Source organism: Giraffa tippelskirchi, chromosome 12 (assembly GCF_054371585.1).
Source record: "Giraffa tippelskirchi isolate mGirTip1 chromosome 12, T2T-mGirTip1v1.2.pri, whole genome shotgun sequence".
NCBI classification, from domain to species: Eukaryota; Metazoa; Chordata; class Mammalia; order Artiodactyla; family Giraffidae; genus Giraffa; species Giraffa tippelskirchi.
The window spans coordinates 90,240,258-90,261,238 of NC_137286.1; the positions used below are offsets into that span (position 1 = coordinate 90,240,258).

The 20,981-nt window shown below is 42.2% G+C and overlaps 2 protein-coding genes and 1 long non-coding RNA gene across 4 annotated transcripts in view; 2 read left to right on the top strand and 1 right to left on the bottom strand.

The window, feature by feature from the left end:
- MLNR (motilin receptor) lies at nt 1-2,807 on the top strand. The gene is made up of 2 exons (XM_081547563.1): nt 1-889; nt 1,693-2,807. Exons 1-2 carry the CDS (start codon nt 1-3, stop codon nt 2,061-2,063), a joined length of 1,260 nt encoding a protein of 419 aa, XP_081403689.1. The 3' UTR covers nt 2,064-2,807.
- A 243-nt stretch (nt 2,808-3,050) lies between these two features.
- On the bottom strand, nt 3,051-9,439 carry LOC145528721 (uncharacterized). Its single transcript, XR_014070577.1, has 3 exons — nt 9,192-9,439; nt 6,783-6,982; nt 3,051-4,108 (listed from the first exon to the last, which is right to left on the bottom strand). It is a non-coding gene; the product is annotated as an uncharacterized LOC145528721 (long non-coding RNA).
- CDADC1 (cytidine and dCMP deaminase domain containing 1) overlaps nt 9,424-20,981 on the top strand; it is a 47,213-nt gene continuing 35,655 nt past the window's right edge. For both annotated transcript variants that reach the window (XM_081547536.1, XM_081547537.1), the window contains exons 1-4: nt 9,424-9,697; nt 10,453-10,550; nt 15,118-15,192; nt 18,209-18,386. In XM_081547536.1, coding sequence (XP_081403662.1) covers nt 9,463-9,697; nt 10,453-10,550; nt 15,118-15,192; nt 18,209-18,386 — 586 coding nt within the window. In that variant the 5' untranslated portion in view covers nt 9,424-9,462. The remainder of the gene's footprint in view (nt 9,698-10,452; nt 10,551-15,117; nt 15,193-18,208; nt 18,387-20,981) is intronic.

A 20,981-nucleotide genomic window follows, 5' to 3' on the forward strand; every position in this document is an offset into this window, starting at 1 on the left:
ATGGGCAGCCCCGGGAACCGCAGCCACGCCTCGCGGGGCTCCGGGGAGCCGCCGTGGGCCGCGCTGCTGCCGTGCGACGAGCGCCGCTGCTCGCCCTTCCCCTTGGGGGCGCTGGTGCCCGTGACCGCCGTGTGCCTGGGGCTGTTCGCCGTCGGGGTGAGCGGCAACGTGGTGACGGTGCTGCTGATCGGGCGCTACCGGGACATGCGGACCACCACCAACTTATACCTGGGCAGCATGGCCGTGTCCGACCTGCTCATCCTGCTCGGGCTCCCCTTCGACCTGTACCGCCTGTGGCGCTCGCGGCCCTGGGTGTTTGGGCAGCTCTTCTGCCGCCTCTCACTCTACGTGGGCGGGGGCTGCACCTACGCCACGCTGCTGCACATGACGGCGCTCGCCGTGGAGCGCTACCTGGCCGTCTGCCGCCCGCTCCGGGCGCGCGTCCTGGTCACCCGGCGCCGCGTCCGCGCGCTCATCGCCGCGCTCTGGGCCGTGGCGCTGCTCTCCGCCGGGCCCTTCTTCTTTCTGGTGGGCGTCGAGCAGGACCCCGGCCACGATGCGCTCCGGGACCTTAACGGCACCGCTAGGCCCTCCCCCTTGCCGCCGCCCTTCCTGGGGTCCTCTCTGGCTTCCCCGCGGTCCTCGCCGTCGGGGCTCGAAGCAGCCGCCGCCGCGCTGTTCAGCCGAGAGTGCCGGCCGAGCCCGGCGCAGCAGGGCGCGCTGCGCGTCATGCTGTGGGTCACCACGGCCTACTTCTTCCTGCCCTTCCTATGCCTCAGCGTCCTCTACGGGCTCATCGGGCGCGAGCTGTGGAGGAGCCGCGGGCAGCTGCGAGGCCCGGCCACCTCCGGCCGGGAGAAGGGCCACCGGCAGACGGTCCGCGTCCTGCGTAAGTGGCGCCGCCTCTGTTCCAAACACCCCAACCGCGCGGTGCCCCTTCCCCGGATCTCCCAGCCCTTGGCGCCCCTTCTGGCCACGCTTCCTTTTGTGGTTCGACCCCAGCCTCCACCTGCTTGTCCCTCCAGTCTCCGTAGAAAACCATCTCCCGTCTTCTAGGAGCTCTGTGTCACCCAGGGAGACCCCTAACGGTGGGATATACGGATCTGGTAAATGACTATTATTTCCCAAAGCCTCTGTGAGCAGAGAGCTAGACTGATGCAAGATGAATGATAGCAGGCTCTCAAGCCCACTGCCTGTGTCCGTTAGATGCCGCAGATGTGGAATTACTCACAGAACCCTGGAGAAGACGGGATACCTCACGTTAAGATAAAGTTTCTTTACTAAATGTTATGTTATCCTGAAGACTAAAGTGAATTGTGCCCGTATCAAAAAAAATAAAGATCGTGCAGACATTGCATAATTCTTTTCAACGGAAAATAGAGAACATGTTTCTGAAATGGGTTTGTGGAAAGAAACGATTTTCACTTGTTAGTACTTGTTAGTAAAAATCACTCTCTCTGGTTTATGTCTGGCCTTGGTAGTATATGCATGAGCTGAATATTCAGTTGTTGTTGTTCTCGAATATTCAATTTCAAAGCAAACATCCATGCTGTCTGTAACCTGGTAGTTTTTCTGGGGTGGGGATCTGGCTAGGCAAGAGTTTTATTTATTTCGCTGTTAATTATTGCTTCAGTGGGAACTCTTGTTTTCGAATGCTTTAGCTAATTCTGGTGCCTGTGTTTTGTTTTGCAGTGGTGGTGGTTCTGGCGTTTATAGTTTGCTGGTTGCCTTTCCACATTGGCAGAATCATTTACATCAATACCAAAGATTCCCAGATGATGTACTTCTCTCAGTACTTTAACATTGTTGCTCTGCAACTTTTCTATCTGAGCGCCTCCATCAACCCCATCCTCTACAACCTCATTTCAAAGAAGTATAGAGCAGCGGCCTGGAAACTGCTGCTGGCCAGATGGTCCAGACAGAGAGGTTTCTGCAGAAGCAGGGAGGCCGAAGGGAACCCCGCCGGCGACAGGGCTGGCTGCACGGAGAACAGCGCTAACATGCAGACGTCAGCAACCAGCACTGCCAAACCCGGTGCCCTGTCCCATGGCTCTGGGACTTAAGGGAAAACAGGTCTGTAAGGAGGAAAGAATCGCGAGGGGGGAACAGATGCTGTTAGGGAGAATTGGAAAGAGTAGTTGACATTTTGCAATATAAGGAAATCAACCCTAAATACTCATTTGAAAGACTGATGTTGAAGCTGACACTCCAATACTTTGGCCACCTGATTGGAAGAGCCGACTCACTGTTAAAGACCCTGATGCTGGGAAAGATTGAGGAAAGGAGGAGATGGGGGCCACAGAGGATGAGATGGTTGGATGGCATCACCGACTGAATGGACATGAGTTTGAGCAAGCTCCAGGAGATGGTAAAGGACAGGAAAGCCTGGCATGCTGCAGTCCATGGGGTTGCAAAGTGTCGGACACAACTTAGCAACTAAACAACAAGAAAGAGTGGTTGACGTTTTGCAAGTTTGTCAGCATCTTAGCATGAATTTTTTTTTGTAAACAAAGGTATGAGATGTATCTGTACCAATCTCTCTGGCTTTCCTTTCATGTACCTCCTTGGGGAAGTTCATTTCATCCTCCTGAAATCCCACATCACAAAATGTGCTCTGGGGAGGTTTTTAAGTCCTCACTCTCCTACTCTTGGGATGTGACACTCATTTTCCAATTAACAAGTAAGCCAGACAGACACTGCCATAAAAACTGTCACCTGTGAGGTCAGAGGTGTATTTTGTTTTAAATATATGTGTTATGTGTTGTTTTTGTTCTATGTTTTGGATAAATGTGATGGTGCATCTACAAGGAATCCAGGATAATGAGAGTTTGATTCAAGAAATTACTTAATGTTTACATATGGCAGCAAAAATGTTTAGAAACAAGTGAAAGGAATTCTGAGTCGAGTCGAGTGATCGGGGTCCCACCTCTCTCAGGCTCGGAGAAAATCATTTACTTTAGGCACAGTACTCTCTGTTCAGAAACTAGTCACTGAAGCCTGAGGGCAGGGAGCTGCAGCAGGACTTGGCTTCCACAAAAAGACTGCTGATCTCATTGATAAGAGCTTTAATATGCCTTATTCGCCTTGGCTTGGTGGGATAAGTAGTGATGGATTCAAGTCTCAGGTCTGAGTCTGATCTCTTAAGAGCCTTACCCACTCCCACCCTGAGAAGCTACACTTACAGAAAAACATGAGTCAAGGGAAAGATTGAGGGCGTGAGGAGAAGGGGGCGACAGAGGATGAGATGGTTGGATGGCATCACAGACTCAATGGGCAGGAGTTTGAGCAAGCTCCAGGAGACAGTGAAGGACAGGGGAGCCTGGTGTGCTGCAGTCCATGGGGTCGCAGAGTCGGACGTGACTGGGTGACTGAACAACAACAATGGATGCAGTCAGGGTGAGAGAGACTGTACTGAATATTCTGGCCAACAACTGTGTAACATTGTTTTTTACAGTTTGAAATATAGACCTGTTTTTAGAGGGCTGCTGCTGCCTCTGGGAACTCCAAAGGGCCTCAGCCACTGCCAGGGTCTTATGAATGGTGGCCCCTGGAGATAGGCAGGATACAACTAGCTCAGCTGTGAGCTACAAATGGTGACTCTGTAAACAAGGGTCTGCTCCACATGCTGACCGGGTCCTTTTTCATGCTTTTTCATGTGATTAGCTATGTATATGATCCCTTAAAGTCCCCTTGAAGCATCCTAACACCCTGGCCCTGCCCTCATGCAGCAGCGAGGAAGCCTCCTGTCTACACTGTATTTCTTCCAACTAGTGGAGGAGGCATACTGGTCACTTGGGGCAGCAGTCCCTAAACTGTGTTCTGCAGATTTTAATCCTTGAAAGAAGGATTCTGTGGTCAGCTGATAGAAAAACACTGCATGCTGTACCCACCTTCCCAAGAGTCACACAACACAAAAGATCGTGTCGGAGGCTCTGAGAAGTTGTTGGGGACACTGATGGGGGGGCACTCACTGGGCTCTCGGTGCAGCCCTGTGCCTCTGCCACTCATTTGCTTGGTGGCACCAAGTGGACACGTGCTGGAGCTGCAGCCACACAGTCTTTCTTCTCATGGGAGTTCCTCTCTGGGGCAGTCAGAAGTGGCTTCTTCCCTGTGGAAAATCATGGCTAAGAATTTTATTGATACATTATTTATAGTATAGTGCTTTCATGTTTTTATTTATAATGTTTTATGTATGGTATAAAGTTTAGAAGCAAAGAGCTCTCCTTTGAGCTTTCTTGTTCAGATTCTAGAAAAGAAGGATCTGCATCACACTTTCCTGTGACAGAGGTGTGTTTCCAGGTGTCACAAGGAGCATCACCCTTCCTTACCACTGGGTCTCTGAATTCTATCGCTCCTGTAGATGGCTGGACACCTGCTTTCAAAATGCCCACCTCACCCATCGGTGGATTGTGAGATGACTGCAGTCTGTCACATGTTTATTGGAATATGAATAGAATAATCCGTGTATCACATGTAGTAAGGCCAACTATTATGTTGTGAAACTTTTGTTGCAATTATGTATCAGTTGGTATCTTTCATGGTTCGTAAAATATAATGTATTCTCATTGTGGGTCATGGTCAAAAGTATTTGAAAAGTTGTCCTAAGGTCTAAAATTTTTCTGTATTTAGTCATGTCTAACTATTTGCAACCCCATGGACTATAGCCCATCAGGCTCCTCTGTCCATGGGATTTTACAGGCAAGAATACTGGCTGCTGCTGCTAAGTCGCATCAGTCGTGTCCAACTCTGTGTGACCCCATAGCTGGCAGCCCACCAGGCTCCTCTGTCCCCGGTTCTCCAGGCAAGAACCCTGGAGTGGGTTGCCATTTCCTTCTTCAGGGGATCTTCCTGACCCAGGGGTCAAACCCATGTCCCCTGCACTGGCAGGTGGGTTCTTTACTACTAGCACCACCTGGGAACCCCCGAAGTGTTCTCTAGCATGGCACAAAGTGTCCTCTTGGGTTGCCCACTAGCTGTAAAGGGGAGAGGCATCATGGGAACACTTGAGGAGTGGCCAAGTCAAGGGTCACTGGAGACGGATGGGTGGTTGTGATTAGTCCTGGGCCTCCCTCTGCCCTGTGGATGGTGTCCTGGATGCTCTGAGTGGAACCACTCGCTGTCCTCAGAAAGAGCTCTCCTTGAGCCCCCCAGCTTGTTTCAAGTGAGGCAACAACCTGGGGGAAGGGTTTGTGTTTCATTAATTGACTCCACAAATACTCACTGAGCAGTGTATGACAAAATACTCTAGAAACATTAGTTTGTGTTATGGGGTTGAAATCATCTTGACTTTCGAATGGCCTTTGTGGCCTTGAAATGTATGACTGTATCGTCTAGACTAAACACAGATTCAGCTCACAGGCCAATAAAAGCACTGACATCAGAAAGGCCTGCAGATTCAGGTGATTAAAAAAAAAAGGTGGTTCTGTACAGATTCTGCTTTGGGCTTTGGTAGGTCTGAAGTAGGGCCAAAGGTTCTGCATTCCTAATAAGCTCCTAAATGATGCTGATATTGCTGGTCCAAGGGCCTTAGTTTCCTTGCCTGTAAAATGGAGATGATGAAAATCTGTATCATAGATTTTGTATTAAATGAAGTGATGAGCATTTATATCTTTTTCCCACCCCTCTCAAGCTGTGTCTGCTTGATCAAGGTACTCAATGTCTCAGTTCCTATCAGTAGGGATAAAAATAAAAATATCTACTTCATAAGGTTGTTGGAAGGAGTAAATGATATAACATATGTAAAGGGGCTGGGCTTCCCTAGTGGCTCAGTGGTAAAGAACCTGCCTGCCAACATAGCAGACGCAGGTTCAATCTCTGGATCAGGAAGATCCCCTGGAGAAGGAAATGACAACCTACTCCAGTATTCTTGCCTGGGAAATCCCATGGACAGAGGAGCCTGGCAGGCTACAGTCCATGGGGTTGCAAAAGAGTTGGACATGACTGAGCGACTGAGCACGTAACACAAGCAAAGTGGCTAGAACAGAGCCTGGAACGTAGAAAATGCTCTGTACTATAAGACACCATTATTATTACCATTATCATTTTTACGAAGCTAACTGATTCAAGTAGCTATTCCACAAGCATTAGTTCCCTCTCTATTCCCTGTCTTACCTGTCCTCTCATTCCTACCCCTCCCTCCAGTCCCTTGACTTCTAACATGAATCATCAGAGAACCTCTTCAGGCTGCTGATTCAGAAACACTCAAACCCAGTCCAGACGGTGCTGCACACATAGGGACCCTCACGAAGCATGGTTGTGGACCCTGATACCAGGCACACTGCCTGCCTGCTCCCAGGCTGCCAATGGCAGAGAACCTCAGGACATCACAGGAGGCAGGCCTGCCCGTCCTTCCTACCTCGTGGGGCACAGACGTCCTCAGGGTCCCTGGACAGTCTTACTTTGTAGCACATTGATCTATGTGGCACCAAGTTTACTTTTCTGAGGACACTAGTAGGGACAATATATGGGAAACTTGAGAAGTGATTTCTCTCTGGCAGCACTGCCCTCCATAACAAAGCAAATGTACCGTGAAGAGCATCTGGATTTTGTTTTGGCTTCTCTTTGCTTCTTTGAGGTTGAAGTACTGCCAGGAACTGCCTTCCAAGAACTCTTTAGGAAACCTCAATTTGTGGATTCAGGGTGGTGCTCATGGTTACATCTTTGCCTGAAATGACCACATGAGGGCCAATCCTTTGTACAAGGGTGCACTGGCCACCAGGGGTCCCTATCAGTCCAGGTATGCAGGAGGCACGGTCATTGGTTGTGGTGTGCCTTCCACATACCAGAGCAAGACAGAGGGTGAGGTAGGTTTTCTTCTACAAGCCAGGTATTCAGTCTCTGCCAAACTTCACCAGTACCAACAAATCCAGCACAGATATGATGTATGGGTCATGAGCTCCATGGGACCTCAGCTTGTTTTATTGTAAGAGGATTCTATCCAAACACACACACTGCTAGGACCAATGTTCCCAATCAACAGGACCTAGAATAAAAGGAAGAGATCCGGGTTATCTACAGAGAATAAGTAAACGAAACACAAAGTGGGGAAGGATACTAATTAGTGATATTGAGCACCTATTCTTTATGGGCACTGCTCTACCTGGGATCATTGAGCTTTTAAGAAAATCTGTGATAAACATAATAACCCTCCCTCCTTTCCTCCATCCCCTCCATCTGTGTCTCCCTCCTTCTTTCCCCATTCTCTGAATAAGTTGGTCAAAAAGTCATTCGACAGGACTTCCCTGGCGGTCCAGTGGTTAAGACTCTGCCCTTCCAATGCAGGGGGTGCGGTTTGATCCCTGGTAGGGAAGCTAAGATCCCACTGGCCACAACTAATACTTTGCATGTGCAACTAAAGATCCCACATGCCACAACTAAGACCCAGCACAGCCAAATAAATATATATTTTAAAAATAAATAAATAAAATAAAACTTACATGGAAGATTAAAGGGTCAAGAATAACCAAGATACTCCTGAAGAAAATAAGGTGGGTTTTTTTGGGGTGGGGTGGGGGGGGGAGTTAAGGGGGCAGAGGTATAATAAACCAATAATATACAATACAGAATCCAGAAACAGATTGACGTATATATGGAAACTTGATACATGACAGAGGTGACATTGCAGATCAATGAGGAGATAATGATGGGCTAACTGATTATCCAAGTGGAAAAGAAAGTGTATTCTGACCTAACATCATACACAAAACTAAATTCTAGATGAATGATGATATAAATATGAAAGGAAAAACTTATGGCTTTTAGAGGAAACATAAAAGTTACTGTTAAAAAACTGAGATATAATTGACATAGACAAATAAAAGATATCTTTATAAACAGATAAAAATGCTTTTTGAAAAGATACAAAACCCACTAAAGAAAATTATTCTTATGTTTGGCACATTAAAATAAAGAACTATGCACTGAAAAAATAATTAAAGTGAAAAAGCAAGTGACAAATGGGGAGAAGATATTTACCATACACATTCCCACCCAGGAATGAGTATCGAGGATGTATTAAGAATGCTTACAAATGAATAAGAAATAACTACCAAATAGAAAAATGGCTAACAGGTATTTTATAGAGAGGACACATGTATGGCCAATGCACCTAAGTAGAAATCAGGGAAAATCATAACCACAAGATATCATTTTATGCCAACCGGATTGGTAAACATTAAAAGTTTGACAATACCCAAGAATTAGTGGGGATACAGTGCTATGTAAATTGGTCCAACCTCTCCGGAAAACTTTTCAGCAGTATCTGGAAAACTTGACAACAACTCAAGAATTCTACTCCTAAGTTTAGTCCCTAAAGAAGCTATCCATATGACCATAAGAAAATATATACAAAAAAGTTTAAAGCAGCATTGCTTGTAATAGCAAAAAGCTGGAGATAGAGCAAATGTCTCTTGACTCAAATATGGGTAAATAAATTGTGGTATATAGCTACAATGAAACACTACACAACAGTGATAATTAATGAACCACAGTCATATCCATCAACACTGAAAATTCTCTTCAGTCTTTTACAAAATAATGTGCTTTTATAACGTTGGCTTTTGCTTTTAGTCTTGGAGCGGTTTTTGTGCCTATTTTTAAATATTTCAAATTTATGATAACAGGTTGGTTATCAGGAAAATGGGCTGGGTCACTGGGGGGAGGGAGGAGCTTCATTCTGAGTCATGCCTAGGACACATAAAATAATAAAACTAAATTGCACTGAACACAGATCCACAAAGTCTGGTACCTCTCAGATTTTCCAAGGGCCACTTCCTCCATCCTCAATTTCCTGAGGACAGTTCTACCCTCAATGTCTTCATGTGTTTAAGAAGCAGCAAAATGTTCTTGTGGCGGTCCCTGGCACTAAGCTGCCCAGGACTGGCTGGCCAATCTTAGAAGATAACCACCTGGGACCGCCCAGCTCCCACCTCATTCGCCTCTCAAACTCCTTGAGACCCTGACCGCTAACTGTATGGGGGCTAGTTTCCATCTTAATGGCTCAGGCAGTAAAGAATCTGCCTGTAATGCAGGAGACCTGGGTTCGATCCCTAGGTCGGGAAGATCTCCTGGAGGAGGAAGTGGCAACCTACTCCAGTATTCCTGCCTGGAGAATCCCACGGACAGAGCAACCTAGCGGGCTACAGTCCATGGGGTCGCAAAGAGTGGGAGACGACTGAGTGATTAACACTGACTTCCATTTCAATTCTCCTTCCCTCTCGGGCCAACTCTCACGTATGCGAAGCCCTCATCGCCCTTGCCGAGTGTGCGCAACTTGGGACTTCGAGCCAAGACATCCTCTAGCGACCAGACTTCATTCAGCAAACCCTAAGAAAGCAGTCAAACACGAGCGTCAAATAATGCACGGTCCTGTGTTTCCTACTACTCGCCGGGTCGCCCCGGGAGGAGTAGCCCCTACGCCACCGCGGCCGCGCCTCGCCGTGACGTCACACAGGGCGCCCGGAAATGGCCGCCGAGCTCGTGCGTCATCTGACAGCGCCGAGCTGGCTGTCGCTGTCCTGTCTGTTGCTGGGAGGAGGCAAGAGGTGGGGTTGCTGGGGCAAAGATCATGCAGGACAGCGAGAGGTTTCCTGGGCAGCAGAGGCCGCTAGGCTGGGGTTGAGAGAAGCGGGGCAGATGCAAAATTTGGAGAGCGCGGGGGCCGGACGGTCAGTCAGCACCCAGACGGGCAGTATGACCGGTGAGTGCCCCGAATCCTGCTCCCGCTGTCAGCCTCTCGCTCTGCTCTGCGCGTCTCCCGCCGTTTGACTCCGGGTTTCCTGCTTGCTCTTCTTGGCCTGCGTTTCTGCTCCTGGGTGTCCCATGCCTGCCCCAGGCGCGTCCCTGCCTCCGTCACCGGGATCTCCTGGCCCGGCTGCACTGGCTTCTGAAGTTGCGCTCACTCCTCACTCCCCTTTACTTTTTCCTCCCAGGACCTGGAGCTGGGATCTCTGGGGATCGGCGACCCTGAAAATTCCCTAAACCGTGTTTTGTTTTGTTAATTTGATTCTGAAATTAACCGCACGCGACGCTTTCCTGTATTTCAGCTCCTTTACCTTTTAAGGTCATCGTATTTTTAGTTCTATGTTCTAATCCCTGCCCTTGTTGCAGTGCCTCATCACAGTTCAAAGTAAAGCTTGTTCCACCGTGATCTCCGATGCTAGGACTTTTCATAACTTTTTTTTTTTTCCCATAGCTACTTGCATCACTTAAGCTTTTTTTTTTTCCCTGTTGGGTGAAAGAGGGCCCAACTTCGGAAGGTGCTAGAAGAAGTTGCCCTTAAGGAGGCTGAAACTTTCTGATAAGAAAGAGCTTTGATTCTTTTACACACAAATCCTTTTTCTCTGCCTCTTGCTAAAACAGCCGAGCCAAGGCTGCAGCACCCAAGTGGCAGTGAGCTTAGTTCTTATTTTCATCATCAGTAAAAATTTTAAGTGTTTGCCCTCTCTTTTGTAGGTGAAATACCAAGGCTTTCTAAAGTCAACCTTTTCACTCTGCTTAGTCTCTGGATGGAACTCTTTCCAGCAGTGAAAACCCAAAGACAGAAATCTCAGGTATAATTTGTTTCGTAGATAGTTTTTCAACCTTTAGACAAGCGGTGGTCTAAAATCTGATTTTATTGCTCTAGTTTCGGTCACACGTAAAAACAAACTCAACAAGCCTTCAAATTTGCAAAACACTGTGGCGATTTAGTGTGATGCTTGTAGTTCATAGCTGTGATGGTTTCGCTTTCCATACTAAAAATAGAATATTAACAGTTACCCTCTCAGACTGCCATCTGTATTTTCTTTGGTCAGCTGGCTGTTAAGGTCTTTGGCTCACGTTTTAATCAGGTTGTCTGTTTTCTTATTGTTGAGTTTTAAGAGTTCTTTGTATATTTTGGAGAGCAGTCTTTTATCAGATGTGTCTATTATAAATATTTTCTCCTAGTCTGTGACTTGTCTTCTCATTCTCTTGAGACATTGTCTTTTGCAGAGTGGTTTTTAATTTTAATGAAATCCAATTTACCATTGATTTCTTTCATGCATCATGCCTTTGGTGTTGTATTTAAAAAGTCATTGCCATACTCAAGATCATCTAGGTTTTCTCCTATGTTTATTTTCTAGGAGTGTTATAGTTTTGGTCTGTGACTCATTTTGAGTTAATTTTTGTGAAGAGTGTAAGGTCTATGTGTAGATAGGGAATTTACTTCATGATAAAGTGATAGTTCTTGGAGTGGTTTTCTCCCAATACCTATGTGAAATGTTTTATAAATAAAACATTTAAGATGTTGTGCATTTTTATTTCCTATTTTTCAACCAGTTACTATTATTGGCTTTGAGAAAGTTCTTCATTTTCTTCATGGTTTTGAAGTCCTTTATTCTTCCTAGTTGTTAATAGCTTAGTATTATTTTATGAAGGTAGAAGATTGCCAAGCTGTTGGTTTTTTTGGTTTTGGGATTTTTTTTGCTGATGGAATTTGTCTTAAAGAGACAGAAGCAAATGTTTAAGATTTAAGCCTTTTAAAGTGCATTTAAAAGCTGGACTTTACATTGCAGTGTTATTCAGCTGTGAGAAGGAAGGACATCCTCCTATTTGCTGCACAATAAATGAACCTTGAGCACATTATGCAAAATGAGTAAGTCAGACTGAGAAAGACAAGTACTGTATGGCCAAACTCGTAGAGAGTGAAATGGTGGTTACTGGGGGTGAGGGGACAAGACAGATGTTGTTTAAGGGTATAGACTCAGGAGTAGGAAATAAGCCCTGGAGATCTAGTGCACAGTCGCAGAGAATGCAGAAAACAATACTCTTATAATCATCAAACATGCTAAGAGACTAGGACTTAATTATTCCATCTACTAGAAAGAAGTGAATAGTTGTGTAACATGATCAAGGCGCTAATTATTGCTATAATGGCAATCATATTATAATATACAAATGTATCAAATTAATGTACACCTTAATTTTTTACAATGTTGTATGTCAAATGCATTTCAATTAAACATTAATTAAAAGCGGGGCTTTTTACAAATTGAGTAATAATTTTGAAGAATCTTTTTTAATACAAAGATTTGGTATCATTTTAATTCATTCATATACACCACACCACACACACACATACACACACACCCCAAAACCATATCTTGTCATCAGACAGGCACATTAATTTATATAAATAATTCCACTATTAATTGCACATGATGTTCACAAAATTGATACGATCTTTTTCCTATTAAGAAAAATGTTCTCTAAGCTAAAGTAATAGATTTGTTTCACTTAAATTCTTTATCCTGCATTTGCTATAGAAAGTAAGCCACCGAAACTCTAAGATGCAATTTCACATGTACTTGTATTGGAAACACTGCTTTTGACACTCTAAAAATCTTTGTCTTTTTAAAAATAAAATAGTTTTATGTGTTACGAAAATAATACATGTTTATTATTTACAAAATAGAAGAAAAAAAATCCCTCATAATTGCACCACTTGGAGACTACTAATATTTTTGTGCTGTTTCACAATCTTTTTGCTCTATTTCCTTTATTCATTGGATATCATTTAACTCTGGATCCTGCCCTTTTGACTTAACAACATTGAAAATGCTCATGTTGTAATACTGTTATAAACACTGGAGTGGCAACTTGGTCTAATGCTTTCGGAGTAGCCAGTGGTTCAGCAGTTTCTCCCACCCTCACCCCTATCTTTGTCAACCATCGTTTTGTTCTCTGTGTCTATGAACTTGGAGATTTTTGTTTGTTTCTTTTGAGATCCCATATAAGAGAGATTATATGGTCTTTGTCTTTCTCTGTCTGACTGACTTCAGTTAGCATAATGCCCTTGAGATCCCTTTATGTTGTTGTAGATGGCAAGATTTCATTCTGTTCTGTGCCTAAATAATATTCCATTGTGTGTGTTGAATACTCACACAATGTTTCTTTTCCATTCATCTGTTGATGGACACTTAGGTTGTCTTCATATTTGGGCTATTGTAAGTAAATAATGCTGCAGTGAACATTGGGAGTGCATATATCTCTTCAAGTTAGTGTTTTCACCTGCTCTCGATAAACACCCAGAAGTGCAATTGCTGGTTCATGTTACCGTTCTATTTTTAATTTTTAGAAGACCCGCCATACTGTTTTCCATAGTGCCTGCACCAGTTTACACTCTCAGCAACAGTGCACAAGGGTTCCCTTTTCCCACACCCTCCCTAACGCTTGTCAGTTCTAGCTTTTTTGATGCTAGCCATTCTAACAGATGTGAGGTGCTGTCTCATTGTGGTTTTGATTTGCACTTCCCTGATAATTAGTGATGTAGAGTATCTTTTTGTTTACCTGTTGACCATCTGTATATCTTTGGAAAAATGTCTATTCAGATCTTCTGCCCATTTTTAAATTGGATTTGTTGATTTTTTTTTTTTTTTGCTGTTGAGTTGTGTGAGTTCTTTATATATTTTGAATATTAGCCTTTTGTCAGATGTGTGATTTGCAAATATTTTCTCCAACTCAACAAGCTTTTTAGTTTGTTGTATGTCCAGTTGTTTCTTTTTGCATTTGCTCTTTTGCTTTTGGTGTCAGATTCAAAAAATTGCCAAAAACCTATGTCAACAAGCTTACCACCTGTTTTCTTCTAGGGTTTTATCATTTTATTGTCATCTTAATGATTGCATAACAATCCATTCTATCAATGTAACATGTCTATTCCCTTATTATTGGGCATTTAAATTATAATTTTTGCCAACCTTAGGGAATTATTAACTACAACCATTTCTGAATATAACTGCTATCTGAGTTTTCTGTGTTGTCAAATATTTACACTGTATGAATGTGTCTTGAGGATTGTTCAGCAAAGTATACATAGTATAAAGAGTAAGAATTTTTAATTATCCAGTCTAAAACTAGATAAATGAAAAAAAAAAACTAGATAAATGAGTGGGACTTCTGAGGAAAAAAAAAACACCATAAGTACTTACAAATTTTGGAATAATACACAATGGAATATTACTCAGCCATTAAAAAGAATACATTTGAATCAGTTCTAATGAGGTGGATTAAACTGGAGCCTATTATACAGAGTGAAGTAAGCCAGAAAGAAAAACACCAATACAGTATACTAATGCCTGTGTATGGAATTTAGAAAGATGGTAACGATAACCCTATATGCGAGACAGCAAAAGAGACACAGATGTATAGAACAGTCTTTTGGACTCTGTGGGAGAAGGTGAGGGTGGGATGATTTGAGAGAACAGCATTGAAACATGTATATTACTATATGGGAAACAGATCGCCAGTCCAGATTTGATGCATGAGACAGGGTGCTCAGGGCTGGTGCACTGGGATGACCCTGAGGGATGGGATGGGGAAGGAGGTGGGAGGGGGGTTCAGGATGGGGAACACATGTACACCCATGGCTGATTCATGTCAATGTATGGCAAAAACCACTACAGTATTATAAAGTAATTAGCCTCCAATTAAATAAATAAATTTGAAAAAAAATTTTGGAATAGAAATTGAATACTATTGAACATGGCTGTCATTTAAAAATAGTTATCTCTCCTACTGGTTCATAGTTTTAAATTTCAGTTAAGTAAGACTTATCTAAAATTTCCCAAATATTACTTCAGTAAGACTTTAGAATGACTGCGTTGTTCCCTCTTATGTCTGTATACATCATATATTGTCTTTCTCTCCCAGCTCTTCCCATGGTGTCCTCTGGGACCTTACCTTTATGCTGAAAGACCTTACATACTTTTCCAGAACAGAAGTAATATAGCATAATGGTGAAGACAATGGATTAGGGGCTCAGATCCCTGCTTACACATTTATTAGCTCTGTGACCATGGTTGAGATATTTTATCTCTATCCGCAGTTTCTTCATCTGAAAAATGAAAATAATCATAGCTACTTTGTAAAGCTGGGATAATTAAAGAGGGTGATTTAGGACCAGATACATGGCAACTGTTAGGTATTATTATTATCATCGTGCATATAGTCAGCACTACCACTACTGCCATCCACACCCCCATCATTTCATTACCAACATCATTACTTCCTCCACTTCCTGTTCTTTACATAGGTAATATTGAATTAATCACATTTTATGTACTAATCCTTTTTCTCCCCCCTTAATCTGCTTTTAATTAGGAAAAGGAGGAAGGAAAGCATGGACCCTTAGGAGACAATGAAGAGATGGCTAGAGTATCTGCTGACAAAAAACAGGTGCATTTTTATGATTTTAAAAAAAGACATGTTCATAATAACAAAGCAAAAGGGATGATACAAAGTAGAATAAAAGTTTCTTTTATATTCAAGTTCCCCATTCCCATTTCCAGGAGAGTTTTTATGTACCCTTCTAAAAATCATACATTTACAAGACTATGTATGTCTCTCCAAAGGCTGGGGTTGGGGAGGTGAGACCAGATAGGATTATATAGTCTATAATCTGTTCCTACATCCTGTTCTTTCTTTTTTTTTTTTTTACATTTTCAAATTTCACTCTAGTCACCTTCCCATATGAGTTCATATAGAATGTGTTGAGAAACACTCTTCCATATTCTCTCAAACTCCAACACATCCTGCTGGTCTTGCCAAGAATGTGAGGCCCTCCCTGTGCTTTGCCCAGGCCATTTCTCAGGAGTTGAGTTTGCAGCAGGTAAGCTCGAGGGTTGAAGTAATCTCTCTTTCTGGGACAGAACAGGTTTGCACACTATTCTCACTAAAACACAGCAGAATTCCCAAGTACAGTGTTCCTCTCCTATAACACAGCTCACTTTGTGTCCAGGAATCTATATAGGCCCATTTGCATGACCCCTTGTGGGCAAGGGAACCATAGCAGACATGAGGCTCACACTACTTGCTGTACTGTGAACCATAGTTGTTTCTGACTTAGGATGTCTTCTGCTAGCATCTATGAAACAGTACCAGGCCAACTTACTAGCTTATAAGTAGAGTAACATCAAAGCCCAAACCTGACCAGATGAGCCTTGTTCTTTTTAATATGCATAGTATTTCCTTGCTCTCTTAATCTTTTGAGTTTTCCAGAGAGACTCTGTGATTCATTGGGTGTGGAGTGGAGACAAACCATTCATATTTTGAAAAAAGTTACCTTGATGATTCTGATGTACATTCCTGGAGACTTCTGGTTATTTCTGAGAGTGAATCTCGAAAATGCCCAACAAGAATATAGAAATAATTTGTTTTAGAATATTTAGATGTTTTTAATTATAAGAAAGGCAAAAGGAAAAAAGTAGTGAATGTATACAAAACAGCCCGTCCTCTTTCACTTCTGTTTTACTGTAAAACTCTGTGATTAGGATTATGTAGACAACTTGCCAAGGTGTTAGTGAAGTGAAGCAAAATCAGGATCCAGAACAGTGACTCACTGCAAAGATTCAGTCTTGTGGGAGTTGGAGTAAGCGGAAGTTCCAGAATGGAATGCAACAGAGGCTTTTATTTGCTTTAAGTTGGGGATGGAAGAATCCTGGTCTCAAACTTGAGATTTTGGCCCTAGCTAGAAACAAAATGGGAAGAAAAAAAAGATATTTTCGAAAGTAAAAAGTACTCTCAACAAAAAAGTGATAAATGTGGCCTAAAAGATTGTTCCAATAAAAACATTAATTGATGAATAATGCTTCATTTTTTAAGAATGATTTTTAGATGTTCCACTGAGTCTCATTTTCCACTGTTACAGAAATTTATACTCATAATTGAAACCGAAACTTGGCTCTTTTAGTTTGGTCTTGTCTTGAAAGTGATTTCAAACGTGTCCTCTTGGGAATAACTTCAGAGTAAAATCTTTTTGAAAGGGACTAGGGAGTAATGGACACTGTGTTCTCAGCCCAAATCCCCCTCATATTGTAAAATCCCTTAGGGTTAGGTTTACATCCCTTCCTTCAGAATCTTTTGCTGTGAAAAGGGCTATTTTGTGGCACACACAGAACTGATTTTTAACCTTAGTGTGTTTTATCAGATGTAATATTGTTACAGCTGCCTTTTTGATTAGTATCTGTACAAATTAGGTCACCTTAGGTTTAAAGGAACCACTCTTTAGCACCCCAGCCCGTGCCTAGCTTCTGGGACTGAAAATGAAAAGCCAGCCCAGCCCCTTACTGTGGGCGGAAACCGCTGAGACGGCCGTGGCTTACTGCTCTTGCTTCGAGTTCTCTCTCCTTTCTAACACCCGAGGTTATGTCTTCCTTTCCTTGAGCTTGACTATACGTTTTAAAACATTTTAAAAATTATAAATAACCTATATATTTGTGGGAGATAGATCCTAACCACATTAGTCTAGAGTGCCATAGTTTTGAAAATTAGTAGAATCATTTGTTAGAAAGAAGTTGAGAATTATCTTTATTTTAGTCAGCATTTCAAATATTTTAGGGACTACCCTCGTGGTCCAGTGGTTAAGACACTGTGCTCCCAATGCAGAGGGCACGGGTTCAATCGCCGGTCAGGGAACTAAAATCCCACATGCCAAAGCCAAATAAGTAAATAAATAAGAATAAAAAGTAAAATATGATCAACTAAAAAATTTTTAGTTAGTAGATGTAAACTTTTATCTATATAGAATGGATAAATGGCAAGGTCCTATTATATGGCATAGAAAACTATATTCAATATCCAGTGGTAAACCATAACGGAAAAGAATGTATATAAAAAAATGAATGTATATAACTGAATCACTTTGCTTTACAGCAGTAACTAATACAGCATTGTAAATCAACTATACTTCAATAAAAAATTTTTTTTTTTTTTTAACTTAAGATGACCTCTGATTTAGTTCTAGCTTTTACCATCTGTGAGTCTTTCACAAAGTCATGTAAATTTTCTGGGCTTCACTTACCCATATGTAAAATCACAGGGTTTGCCAAATTTTTCCTTCTTACTATCTAGAACCTTAATAAAGTAGTCTTAGGCTAGATGCTATAAGAAACAAGTCAAATCAACTTCATTATTGCCCTTTACTAGGGTAAAAAGTAATTCATTTTTTACTAGGATAAATTTGTGATAATTAAATGCTTGTTTGGTTAAGAAAGCCTAGATTTAGAAAATTTCTGGTATAAAGTCAACATTTTAAACCTTCAGAAAATTTTTTGGACCTAATGAGAAATGTACATTTGTTCAAACTATGTTCAGATGAAGAATTAAACTTTCATTTTATTTATAAATCAAGTATAACCCATGATATGATCATTAGATATTATAAAATAAATTACTATTTTATATCTTGATATAGGTGAAGAGAACTGGTCTTGTGGTGGTGAAAAATATGAAAATTGTTGGTCTCCACTGTTCAAGTGAAGATTTACATGCTGGGAAAATTGCTCTGATAAAACATGGGTCAAAGCTGAAAAACTGTGATCTCTATTTTTCCAGAAAGCCATGTTCTGCTTGTTTGAAAATGATTGTAAATGGTAAGTGCAGATAAGGCTTTGTTGGGGATTAATAGCATTTATCTGAGAACAAATCAAATTGCCTAATATAATTTAAAAATACACATATGTATCTGAAGACAGTTTGACATACTGTAAGAAGAAGAATCGGAAAACATGTATTCTGGCCTCAGCTGTGTCACTAACTAGTTCAGTGACCATCAGTGTATTGGTAGATTAATACTAGCTGCTTTAACAAACACCAGCAATATTTCAGTGGCTTAATATATTAGACACTCATCACGCATGTAATAGTCCAATGCAGGTGTTAGCAAACAGCAGCCAGCTATTATGTGGTTGATCTGTGGGCCTCGGCATCTTCTGCCTTATTGCTACTGGAATCTGGAATCCCTGCTGGCCTCTCCTGTATCTAGAGACAGAGTAGAGGAGGCATGTTATTGTTTAGTCACTAAGTAGTGTCCGACTCTTTGAATGTTTAAAAAAATGTTGCTTTGTTATTGTTGTTTAGCCTCTAAGTCTTGTCTGCTTTTGCGACCTCGTGGACTGTAGCCCACCAGGCTCCTCTGTCCATGGGATTTCCCAGGTATAAATACTGGAGTGGGTTGCCATTTTCTTCTCCAGGGGATCTTCCCACCTCAGGGATCAAACCCGAGTCTCCTGTGTTGGCAGGCGGATTCTTTACCACTGAGCCTCTAGGGAAAGCAAGAGAAAGCATACCTGTTTCTTAAAAACCCTGGCCTGGAAGTCACAGACATCATTTCTGTTCGTGTCCATTGTGGGAACTATAATTCCTGGCTGGGTGGCTGCCTCCCAATGACTGCTCTACCCCTCGGAAGGAGGAGCACAAAGAATTAATGTATAGCTATCTGTACACACTGGGCTACTCTCTAATCTTTGTGTTTATGATTCTGTTTTGCACCTGGGTATGTATCCAGACCATTTTCCTATTTAAAAAATGGTGTATCTTTTACATGGGCTTCCCAGGTGGCTAGTGGTAAGGAATCTGCCTGCCAGTGCAGGAAAGTAAAGATCAGATTGGTGGTAAGGGCAGTTCCCTTGAGCTATAGGCACTTCCAGAAGAAGTGGTCACGTGGCTAGAGCCTCCTTCAAAGGAGGCCTTCACAGTTACCTTACAGCCCAAGCCACAGTAAGAGTCTGTAGGAGCAAGGAATAGATAGAAATGTGCATTTGTTCAACTCAAATGTTTATTATTTTGAATATAGAAAACCTGTGGGCCATCTGTCTATTCACCAGTGGGCGCAATGATAAAAAAACATACATGCCTTTTCTAATGGAAATTATATGAGACATGAGCAAAGGGGTTTCCTTGTTTTAAATACTAATTAATTGATGAACATTTATGTGTTTAATTCTGTGTCAGGCATCTTGTTGTTCAGTTCCAAACATATATTTAAAACTGTTTTTATGTTTATGATTCAGTTTTGCTTTCTCTTTTGTAAATTTGCTTTCTCTCTTCTCAATTAACATGTGCTCTCAAGAATTTCAATCTCTGTATGTTAAAGATGGGACTTGCTTGGTGGTTCAGCAGTAAAGAATCCACCTGCAGTACTGCTGGGTTTGATCCGGCTTCTGGGTTTGATGTGGGTCAGAAAGATCCCCCTGGAGGAGGGCCTGGCAGCCCCCTCCAGTGTTCTTGCCTGGAGAATCCCATGGACAGAGGAGCCTGGCGGGCTACAGTCCATGGGGTTGCAAAGCGTCGGACACGACTGAGCCACTAAGCACAGCTGCCCCTATTAAAATGACTAACTTTTCCTCTGCTACATTGATTGAAAAATGTTCCTTCTAGTTTGTTGTTTTGTTTTTAATTTTGTATTTGTAAAAGCAGTTCACACTTCTTCCTCTCCCCCTGCTTCCCTGCTCCCATCACGTTATAAATTCTTTGTGGATGTTTTGGATAACTGTATATTTTATTATGAGGAGGACTGTAATGTGTTAAACTGTTCCCCTGTTTAACCATTTAGATTTTTTCTATTTTTACTGTTTTAAACAATGCTGCACTAAACATATATGTACATGAATTTTTATTTTTTGTCTTGTCTTCAAATATTTTCTTAGACGAGCTTCCCAGAGAAAGAGTTTAAAGTACCAGTACATTTTTCACGCGTGGATGAATTGTTTATTTTAGGTTCAAAACTCTAGTCAATATCAGCTATGCTGTACTATTTCTAGAAGCAGCCATTTCATTACTTGGAGGACTCTGGTACATCTTCCTGGCTCTGGGCTTTGGGACCACACTTAGCAAAACCATTGATTCCATAGATACTTCCCATGGGCTTTGCTGTCAGCAAACATTTCCTATAAAAAGCCACATAGTAAGTATTTTAGGCTTTGCAGGCTGTATCGTATTCATACAGCTATTCAGCTCTCAGCTCAACTAATCTATCGTAGTACAGAAACAATGAGAATATGTCAATAATTAGGTGTGTCTGTGTTCCCACAAATCTTTACGGGCACTGAAATTTGAATTTTATATAATTTTCATTGTGTTACAAGCATTTTTCTTTTGATTTTCTCAACTATTTAAAACTGTGAAAGCCATTCTTGACCTCAAGCTGTACAAAAGTAGGCAGTAACCTGGCCTGAATTGGACAGATT

Coding starts and splice junctions, on each gene's coding strand:
- MLNR (XM_081547563.1), top strand. CDS start 1: ATGGGCAGCCCCGGGAACCGCAGCCACGCCTCGCGGGGCTCCGGGGAG. Junction 890..1,692: donor GCAGACGGTCCGCGTCCTGC/GTAAGTGGCGCC, acceptor TTTGTTTTGCAG/TGGTGGTGGTTCTGGCGTTT.